Raw genomic sequence first — 11,051 nt, 5'->3', positions numbered from 1 at the left:
AATCTTTAATTCCGTTTATTTTCATATCATTTTGTTTATAATTTTATAAAAAGCTTTAAAATAATTTCAGTCACATTATTTCTGATCAGAATCATTTTATAAAGATTCTATGGATCCCAGCAGCGACCCGATAAAACCCGAGCCGTGGTTCTGGACCATCCGGACCCGACTGGACGTTTCATCATTGATTACCTCATTGGACCCACTTCGGACTGGAACTGGGTCCAATCAGAACTTTTTCCTCTTTATGTGAGGAAATAATTATAAAGAAAACCAGCAGGAGGCGATGTTCTGCTGTTTGGGTCATCTGGGTCAAACCGGCACCGAACTCTGGATCTGAACTCAGAACTTTGTTTGTTTTTCATAATCCGAGGCGGACCGAGCCGAACCGGACCGGACCTCCTCCCCTCCAGCTCTGTGTGCAAAATTAAACCAAATATTTGGCTCCAAACTGGAGCAGAAGGAAAACATCCTGCAGGGACCAATCAGAGCGGGCCCTACCCGTGACGTCACAGTGGTCCGAATCAGAGCGACTGACGTCCTGAAGCATAAAAACATAAAACCAGGAGAAAAGATCAGATATTCAAATGAGTCATCAGATTATTATTGTTATTATTATTAGACAATAACCATCTGAGGCTATGCTATGCTAGCTAGCTAGTGGATGCTAATGCTAAAGCGCTAAATTTTCTTTTCCATTTGCTGCATAAACAGTCTTCCCCCTTCAAAATAAGAGCATGACTATAAACTATCTAAATTCTTGAATCGATCAAGTTTTAGTCAACTAAAAGTTTATAACCTCTTAAATTAGCGCTTTAGATTTTATCTGGAAAAGTTCATTTAAATGAAGCTAAATATGATGAAAGTTTTAAAATCATTCAGTTGAATATTGATCAGCTGAGATTCATCTTTACATCACATGGTGTTTACAGAACAGTGAAGGAAATTTAGAATTTATCCAGAAATTAATTTAGGGAATCTAAACATTTTCAAAGTGATAAAAACACATTAAATCTCTAAATGGATTGAAATGAGCTGCTAGTCAAATAGTTTATATTTGGCAGATATTAATGTCTAGTCATGATAATAATGGATCCATGTTTAGATTAAAAGCTGCTGGTTTTAGTTTCTGCTCAGGAATCAGCCGATATTCAACCTGATAAACCGATAAAACAAACCGAATAAATCCGATCAAATGAAATGATCGATTATCGTCCATCTTGGATTTTCAGCATGGTCGATAAAGACCAGAGTCTGGACCTGTTGGACTTTAGCGGTTCCGGGATTCTTCAGGTTTTCCTGCTTTTGTTTCATTCTGACATTTGGATCAGAACCGGTCCGGTTGGTTCCGGTCCGCTCAGAGGGACGGACTGGCCTCTACGGCCGGCTCGGGGTCCGGGCGGCCCGGCTGGTTCTGGTTCCGGTACCGGAGCGAGTAGTTCTGGCCCTGGTTGTTGTCCCAGAACTCTCCGTCGTCGCTGCGCAGGAACACGGCGAAGTGGACCGCGGCGCCCGGGTCCATGAAGGGCGGAGCGAACACGCTGAAGCCGAACCGGACCGACTCCGACCCGGGCTGCTCCGGCACCGGGACCGGCACCGCCTGCGCGTCCACGTAGGACAGCCAGTCGTTGTATGTGAGCCGAACCCCGACCTCCCTGACGGCGCAGCCCCGCAGGACCCGCACCTGGCCCCGCAGCTCGAACCGGGTCACGGCCAGCCTCTCCAGGCAGACCCGCAGCTCCCGAACCCGCCGCTCCGCGTCCCGCGGCTCGGGGAAGCAGGCCAGCAGCCGCGGCCGGCCCGGTCCGCGGGTCCTGCTGCGGGGGGAAGCTCTGGTACCGGGACAGAACCTTGGGCGGGATCTGCGGGTCCTCCTGCGCGCTGAAGTGCTTGATGCGGGCCAGAGTCAGACCCATCGAGTCCGCGAACTTGACCCGCTTCCTGCCGCCGTCCAGCAGCGCGGCGGGATACGCGGGCAGCGAGCGCGCTCTCCTGCGGTCCCGCATGAACTTCTCCAGCTGCGACGCGTCCAGCTCGTCCTCCAGGTCTCCCTCCTCATCCTCCTCTTCCTCCTCTTCCTCCCGCAGGCCGTTCTGCTGGCCGGCCCGGTTCGGCCCGCACGGCGGAGCTGAGCGGATCATGGATGAGCTGCGACCTGCGGGGCGGCGGACGTGGCGCCGCTTCTATACGGACCCCCGCCCCCCGCGTGACACACACACACACACACACACACACACACACACACACACACACACACACACACACACACACACACACACAAAGAGACACACACAAAGAGACACACACACACGCACACACACACACACACACACACACACACACACACACACACAAAGAGACACACACAAAGAGACACACACACACACACACACACACACACACACAAAGAGACACACACACACACACACACACACACACACACACAAAGAGACACACACACACACACTCCTCAACTCCACCTCAGGAGGATTGAAAGACATTTTATGAGTCAATTATTAACATGAAATCTGAAAAGTGTGGCGTGCCTCTGTGTTCAGCCACCTGAGCTGAGGCTCTCTGCAGCTCCTCCAGAGTTTGAATAAGTTTCACATGTGATAAGATGGTTTGGTCTCCAACCTGTGGTTTGTGGGCCGTTCATGGCCTCCAGAAGGATTTACTGTGGACCAGAACCAGAACCAGAACCGGGTCAGTGAATTATAAAGACCTGATGGAGTCAAAACAAGTTTTAAAGAAAATTTAGAATTTAATATTTTTTCATTAACTTTTGTAAAATATTTATTTGTTTTTTGCCTGAAATAAATATTTAGGAGTTTGATCTGAACTTTGATGATAAATTATTAATGATTTTTATTATCAGATGTTATAATAATGTGATTTTTATTATTAGTCATAGAATCATAAAGTTTTATTGCATCTTCAATAATGATGAATAATAAACGTATCAAATATTGTTAAAATCACCAGCAGGTCAAAGGTCACTGTTTCCTGCTGTTACATAAGGAGACGCTTCACGTGCAGCAGGTGCGTCAATCAGCGCCGGTAAACAGACTGGTGACGTCATCGCCCCTAAGAGGATGACGTCATGTTGACATTCAGCTGTGATTTCAGCTTCAGAGGAAAAAAAACAAACAAAATGAAACATTTGATTTTTCTGCTTCATTCTGGGTTATGAAATGAGCAGAAATCTGAATAAAAACATTTTATTTTGAAGGTCAGAGTTGCGTAACAGCAGGTCCGGTCCGGTTCTGGCTCGGTTCTGACAACAGAACAAACTGAGAAAAACTCAAAACAGTTTAAATATGAAAGTATGAAAACAGTTTTATTAAAATCAGTTTTCAGTTTGTTGGTTTCTTATTGAGCTCTGATCTGTTATTAAAAACCACAAACATCTTTACTGCAGTAAATGTCTGAATTTATAAAAACATTTTAAAAAGGAGGGAAATGAATCTACAACATGCGGCGCGGCTCGTTGGTCGCATGTCCCCCCATCACCTTTCTGTTGGATTCCTTTCAAATAAAAGCCACTAGTTGCAAAGGCGTGAAGTTCCTGCTGTTTGGACAGGAGACGAAATGTTTCCATCCCTGAAATTATGATGCAGAGAATCATAAATCTAATCTGTCACAGACAGTAAACAATGAAAACATCCATCATTGTTTATTAAAGCAGCACATTACTGATGCATTAAGATGAAATATGAAATATGATCATCTTATGCATTAAGATGAAATACTTAATGATATTTATTAGTGATTACATCATGCATTCAGCAAGTACTTTTAAAAGCCGGTAGTTTTTTACTTTTACTCCAGTAAAAATGTTAATGTGGTTCTTTAACTTTTACTAGAGAAAATTTTTGTCTGTTTGTATTTTTACTGACGTTCATAGTTTGAGTTTTTTCTCCAGCTTTTCTAAATAACAGGCTGTTTCCTTTTCTTTCCGAGTTTGGAGAGTTTCTCACTGGACTCATGTGTCACATTGTATTTATTCCCCCAGGGGACCTGAAGCAGAGGAACTTAAAGACCTCCAACCCAGATTTACTGATTACCACTTTCTACCACCAGGCGGCAGCATTTCTCTTTTTATTTGTACATTTTCATCTTGGGACGTTGTGGGCTGCTGGGCAGAATACATCGAAGATCTGCTCAATCCACCAACATGCCTTCCAGTGAGGAAGCTGAGCCTGGGGACTCCGGGTCGGGGTCTCCGGTCTCTGGGGTCTCCGGGTCGGGGTCTCCAGTCTCTGGGTCGGGGTCTCCGGTCTCTGGGGACTCCGGGTCGGGGTCTCCGGTCTCTGGGGTCTCCGGGTCGGGGTCTCCAGTCTCTGGGCCGGGGTCTCCGGTCTCTGGGGACTCCGGGTCAGGGTCTCCGGTCTCTGGGTCGGGGTCTCCGGTCTCTGGGGTCTCTGGGTCGGGGTCTCCAGTCTCTGGGGTCTCTGGGTCGGGGTCTCCAGTGTCTGGGGTCTCTGGGTCGGGGTCTCCAGTCTCTGGGGTCTCTGGGTCGGGGTCTCCAGTTTCGCCGAGGTGGTTATGAAGCTCCTCAGTGGCAGGGACTGGCGGTGGATGAGATCTGGCCAGAGTTCCTCAAGGCTTTGGATGTTGTGGGGTTGTTTTGGTTGACGTGACTCTGCAGTATTGCATGGACATCGAGGGCAGTTCCCCTGGATTGGCAGACTGGGGTGGTGGTCCCCCTGTTTAAAAATGGGGACTGGAGGGTGTGCTCCAATTATAGGGGGGTCTCACTCTTAAGCCTCACTGGCAAGAGTTATTCAGGGGTCCTGGAGAGGAGGGTCCGTCGGATTCAGGAAGAGCAGTGTGGTTCTGGTTCTGGTCGTGGAACACTGGACCAGCTCTACACCCTCAGCAGAGTCCTGAAGGGTTGTGGGAGTTCGCCCAAACCAGTCCACATGTGTTTTGTGGACTTGGAGAAGGCGTTTGACCGTGTCCCTCAGGGTGCCCTGTGGAGGGTTCTCCGGGACTATGGGGTACCGGGCCCTTTGATACGGGCTGTCAGGTCCCTGGACGACCTGACAGCAATGCAGTCTGGTCTGCATTGCCGGCAATAAGTCGGGCTCGTTCCCAGTGAGGGTTGGACTCAGCCAGGGCTGACCTTTGTCACCGATTCTGTTCATTACTTTCATGGACAGAATCTGCAGAGCAGCTGAGCTGTTGAGGGGATCCGTTTTGGTGATGTGGTTCTATTGGCTCCATCAGGTCGTGACCTGCAGCTCTCGCTGGAGCGGGTCGCAGCCGAGTGTGAAGCGGCCGGGCTGAGGATCAGTTGCTCCAAGTCCGAGGTAACGGTCTGGAGCCCGAAAAGGGTGGAGAGCTGCTCCGGGTGGAGGAGATGTCCTAGTTCAAGTGGAGGAGTTCTAGTATCTCTGGGTTCATGACTGAGGGAAGAAGGGATCAGGAGATCGACGGGCGGATTGGAGCAGCGTCTGCAGTGAACTGGACCGTCCGTCATGGTGAAGAGAGCTGAGCCAGAAAGCCAAGCTCTCGATTTACCGGTCAATCTACGTTCCCACCCTCATCTACGGTCATGAGCTTTGGGTCACGACCAACAGAACCAGATCTCAGATAGAAGCGGCTGAAATGGGTTTCCTCTGTAGGGAGCTGAGTTTCCTCTGTAGGGAGCTGGGTTTCCTCCGTAGGGAGCTGGGTTTCCTCCGTAGGGAGCTGAGTTTCCTCCGTAGGGAGCTGGGTTTCCTCCTGTAGGGAGCTGGGTTTCCTCGTAGGGAGCTGAGTTTCCTCCGTAGGGAGCTGAGTTTCCTCCGTAGGGAGCTGGGTTTCCTCCGTAGGGAGCTGGGTTTCCTCCGTAGGAGGGGAGTTTCCTCCGTAGGGAGCTGGGTTTCCTCTGTAGGGAGCTGGGTTTCCTACGTAGGGAGCTGAGTTTCCTCCGTAGGGAGCTGAGTTTCCTCCGTAGGGAGCTGGGTTTCCTCCGTAGGGAGCTGGGTTTCCTCCGTAGGGAGCTGAGTTTCCTCCGTAGGGAGCTGAGTTTCCTCCGTAGGGTAGGGAGCTGGTTTCCTCCGTAGGGAGCTGGGTTTCCTACGTAGGGAGCTGAGTTTCCTACGTAGGGAGCTGGGTTTCCTGACAGAGAAGCTCAGTCATCCAGGAGGGATCAGACTAGAGCTGCTGCTCCTCCACATGGAGAGGATCCAGTTGAGGCATCTGGTCATGATGGAGGCTCCTGTGAGGAGTTCAGGTCCACCGGGAGGAGAGGAAGACCAGGACCATGATCCCGGCCGGCCTGGGAACGCCGTGGGATTCCCTTGGAGGATCTGGAAGGAGAGGCTGGGAGAGGGAAGCCTGGGCCTCCATCCTTAGGCTGCTGACCCCGCTGACCCTACTGACCCTGCTGACCCTGTGACCGACCTGGATAAACGGCAGATGATGGACGGATGGACACACTTCATTTCAATCCAAACTTTTTGTCATGAAGTTTAAAACAAGTCCTCAACAATTATTTTAAATAAAATGCCAACATCAAATTATATTTTTCTGTTAAAATAATAAACTAAAATCAGGTTGATGTTATTAAAATAAATTAAATCATCAGATTTACATAGAAAATTATTAAAGACCCCAAAATAAAAAATAAACCGACAGTTTCCTGATTTTCTGGGGTTTATTATTTTCTGAGCCTCAATTTTAAAAACTTTTTCTGTTCAACTTTCTGATGTTTCTGCTTCTAGATTAAGATGAACCTCAGAAACAATTACGATTTCTCTTCAACCTATTTTTATTTTATTTTAAAAACCTGAACTTCCAGCTACATTAACTTTAATTATACTCCAGTTGGGGTCCTCTGAAAATCACCCAGCGGACCATAAGAAGGCCCCCAAACCTCAATTTGATCCCTCACATTTACAGCTTTATGCATCAGTCGTCCATCAAAACGTCCCAGTTAGTTCCTGGTTTAATATAATAATAAAATACATCAGCTTTGTTTCTTCGGTCTCCTTTCTGGAATCTTCCGGCAACAGACCACCAACCTCCAGCTGATTGGTTGAGTTTTAAGTTCTGGGTTTAATTCTTTCATTTGAATCTGAACAAAATAAAATAATCAGATTGTTCCTGTTACACCACAGGGTGGCGCTGCAGAGCTGCATTCATCTGATGGCTCCAGAACCAGCCATCCCACAATAACCTGGAGTAGATTTCAGAATAAAAGCCCAAAGCAAAACGTCTCAATCACTTTATTACATTAGGAAGCAGCTGCACTCATACATCATCACTGGGTTCTGGTTCTGACAGAACCTGGACAGGTCCGGATCGACCAGAAGTTCTGGAAAACGGTTCAGTCTGAAGGGCTCCACCTGCTGGATGGAGGACAAATTCTCAGGTTTTACAGCCAGATTGAAACTTTTTCCATAAAAATGAAGTCAGAATTTCATCAGTCCAGTTCAAGAGTTTAGTGCAGAACGAGGCGGGAAGCCGGTTCTGGTGAGGACACCGCGGGTCGGGTTTCACCCACCCTTCAGACTGAGGTCACCAGAACCAGACTGGACCAAACTGGAACCAGACTGGACCAAACTGGAACCAATTGGACCAAACTGGAACCAATTGGACCTAACTGGACCCCACCTAGAGTCAAGCTGGAACCAGACTGGACCCAACTGGAAACAATTGGACCCAAGTGGACCCAACTGGAACCAGACTGGACCCAACTGGAAACAATTGGACCTAACTGGACCCAACAGTAGCTGCTGCTGCAGAAACTGGTTCACATTCAGTTCTGAAGATATAAAAACTAATCATACATCCGTGCAAGATCAAGAGGTTCTGCTGAACGTCTGGATTGGAAATGGCCGCCATTAGGGACGTCATTGGGACAGAGTCGTGTGATTGGCTGGTTACATTCTGGTTAATTCAGAGTTGCCATGGCGATGCAGCATAGAGCCGCGGGTCCCAGATCAGACTGAGGGAACGTGATGCTGCTGGTCCCAGCAGCCAGTCGTCCGCTCTAGAACCGCCGCTCTACGCTCAGGGGAGCCATGGGCTCTGCGGATGATGACATCACAGCGCTCAGGCGATGATGTCACATGCTGTCGGTGGTGTAGATGCGGTACATCAGAGTCACGATGCCGGCTGCCAGAGTGGGGATGATCAGATTGGACCACCAGCTGCAAGAGAGGAGCAGGAGACACTGAACCACCGAGACGGAGACCGGCTTTGGCCCCCTGGTGGCCCCTGGTGGCCCCTGAGACCCCAGTTGCCCCTAGAGCCCGTGGAGGCCCCTGGTGGGAACCGATGCCCACCTGTTGCCCCTAGGGCCCCCAGAAGCCCCAGTTGCCCCTAGGGCCCCCAGAAGCCCCTTGAGGCCCCCAGAAGCCCCAGTTGCCCTAGGGCCCCCAGAAGCCCCTTGAGGCCCCCAGAAGCCCCAGTTGCCCCTAGGGCCCCCAGAAGCCCCTAGGGCCCCCAGAAGCCCCTTGAGGCCCCCAGAAGCCCCAGTAGCCCCTAGGGCCCCCAGAAGCCCCTTGAGGCCCCCAGAAGCCCCAGTTGCCCCTAGGGCCCCCAGAAGCCCCTTGAGGCCCCCAGAAGCCCCTAGGGCCCCAGAAGCCCCTTGAGGCCCCCAGAAGCCCCAGTTGCCCCTAGGGCCCCCAGAAGCCCTTGAGGCCCCAGAAGCCCCAGTTGCCCCTAGGGCCCCCAGAAGCCCCTTGAGGCCCCCAGAAGCCCCAGTTCCCCCTTGGGCCCCCAGAAACCCCTTGAGGCCCCCAGAAGCCCCTAGGGCCCCCAGAAGCCCCTGGAGGCCCCCAGAAGCCCCAGTTGCCCTTAGGGCCCCCAGAAACCCCTTGAGGCCCCCAGAAGCCCAGTTGCCCCTAGGGCCCCAGAAACCCCTTGAGGCCCCCAGAAGCCCTAGGGCCCCCAGAAGCCCCTAGGGCCCCCAGAAGCCCCTTGAGGCCCCCAGAAGCCCCAGTTGCCCCTAGGGCCCCCAGAAGCCCCTTGAGGCCCCCAGAAGCCCCAGTTGCCCTAGGGCCCCCAGAAGCCCCTTGAGGCCCCCAGAAGCCCCAGTTGCCCCTAGGGCCCCCAGAAACCCCTTGAGGCCCCCAGAAGCCCCTAGGGCCCCCAGAAGCCCCTGGAGGCCCCAGAAGCCCCAGTTGCCCTTAGGGCCCCCAGAAACCCCTTGAGGCCCCCAGAAGCCCCAGTTGCCCCTAGGGCCCCCAGAAACCCCTTGAGGCCCCCAGAAGCCCCTAGGGCCCCCAGAACCCCTGGAGGCCCCCAGAAGCCCCAGTTGCCCTTAGGGCCCCAGAAACCCCTTGAGGCCCCCAGAAGCCCCAGTTGCCCCTAGGGCCCCCAGAAGCCCCTTGAGGCCCCCAGAACCCCCAGTTGCCCCTAGGGCCCCCAGAAACCCCTTGAGGCCCCCAGAACCCCCAGTTGCCCCTAGGGCCCCCAGAAACCCCTTGAGGCCCCCAGAAGCCCCTAGGGCCCCCAGAAGCCCCTTGAGGCCCCCAGAACCCCCAGTTGCCCCTAGGGCCCCCAGAAGCCCCTGGAGGCCCCCGGAAGCCCCAGTTGCCCCTAGGGCCCCCAGAAGCCCCTTGAGGCCCCCAGAAGCCCCTTGAGGCCCCCAGAAGCCCCTTGAGGCCCCCAGAAGCCCCTAGGGCCCCCAGAAGCCCCTTGAGGCCCCCAGAAGCCCCTAGGGCCCCCAGAAGCCCCTTGAGGCCCCCAGAAGCCCCAGTAGCCCCTAGGGCCCCCAGAAGCCCCTTGAGGCCCCCAGAAGCCCCAGTTGCCCCTAGGGCCCCCAGAAGCCCCTTGAGGCCCCCAGAAGCCCCTAGGGCCCCCAGAAGCCCCTTGAGGCCCCAGAACCCCCAGTTGCCCCTAGGGCCCCCAGAAACCCCTGAGGCCCCCAGAACCCCCAGTTGCCCCTAGGGCCCCCAGAAACCCCTTGAGGCCCCCAGAAGCCCCTAGGGCCCCCAGAAACCCCTTGAGGCCCCCAGAAGCCCTAGGGCCCCCAGAAGCCCCTTGAGGCCCCCAGAACCCCCAGTTGCCCCTAGGGCCCCAGAAGCCCCTGGAGGCCCCCGGAAGCCCCAGTTGCCCCTAGGGCCCCCAGAAGCCCCTTGAGGCCCCCAGAAGCCCTTGAGGCCCCCAGAAGCCCCTTGATGCCCCAGAAGCCCCTAGGGCCCCCAGAAGCCCCTTGAGGCCCCCAGAACCCCCAGTTGCCCCTAGGGCCCCCAGAAGCCCCTTGAGGCCCCCAGAAGCCCCAGTTGCCCCTAGGGCCCCCAGAAGCCCCTTGAGGCCCCCAGAAGCCCCTTGAGGCCCCCAGAAGCCCCAGTTGCCCCTAGGGCCCCCAGAAGCCCCTTGAGGCCCCCAGAAGCCCCAGTTGCCCCTAGGGCCCCCAGAAGCCCTTGAGGCCCCCAGAAGCCCCAGTTGCCCCTAGGGCCCCCAGAAACCCCTTGAGGCCCCCAGAAGCCCCTAGGGCCCCCAGAAGCCCCTGGAGGCCCCCAGAAGCCCCAGTTGCCCTTAGGGCCCCCAGAAACCCCTTGAGGCCCCCAGAAGCCCCAGTTGCCCCTAGGGCCCCCAGAAACCCCTTGAGGCCCCAGAAGCCCCTAGGGCCCCAGAAGCCCCTGGAGGCCCCCAGAAGCCCCAGTTGCCCTTAGGGCCCCAGAAACCCCTTGAGGCCCCCAGAAGCCCCAGTTGCCCCTAGGGCCCCCAGAAGCCCTTGAGGCCCCAGAACCCCCAGTTGCCCCTAGGGCCCCCAGAAACCCCTTGAGGCCCCCAGAACCCCAGTTGCCCCTAGGGCCCCCAGAAACCCTTGAGGCCCCCAGAAGCCCCTAGGGCCCCCAGAAGCCCCTTGAGGCCCCAGAACCCCCAGTTGCCCCTAGGGCCCCCAGAAGCCCCTGGAGGCCCCCGGAAGCCCCAGTTGCCCCTAGGGCCCCCAGAAGCCCCTTGAGGCCCCCAGAAGCCCCTTGAGGCCCCCAGAAGCCCCTTGAGGCCCCAGAAGCCCCTAGGGCCCCCAGAAGCCCCTTGAGGCCCCCAGAAGCCCCTAGGGCCCCCAGAAGCCCCTAGGGCCCCCAGAAGCCCCTAGGGCCCCC

The 11,051-nt window shown here is 54.3% G+C and overlaps 1 protein-coding gene across 1 annotated transcript; it reads right to left on the bottom strand.

Moving 5' to 3' along the window:
* On the bottom strand, positions 1-2,178 carry ppp1r3g (protein phosphatase 1 regulatory subunit 3G). Its single transcript, XM_055025105.1, is given in 2 exon segments — positions 1-1,811; positions 1,813-2,178. Coding segments are annotated over 2 exon segments (783 nt in total). The 5' UTR covers positions 2,142-2,178; the 3' UTR covers positions 1-1,357.
* Positions 2,179-11,051: the final 8,873 nt, after the last annotated feature.

Source organism: Poeciliopsis prolifica, unplaced genomic scaffold, assembly GCF_027474105.1.
Source record: "Poeciliopsis prolifica strain line A6 unplaced genomic scaffold, Auburn_PproV2 SCAFFOLD136, whole genome shotgun sequence".
Lineage (NCBI taxonomy): Eukaryota > Metazoa > Chordata > Actinopteri > Cyprinodontiformes > Poeciliidae > Poeciliopsis > Poeciliopsis prolifica.
Note: the sequence above shows the minus strand (reverse complement) of the source record. Positions and strands in the feature narration are given on the sequence as shown.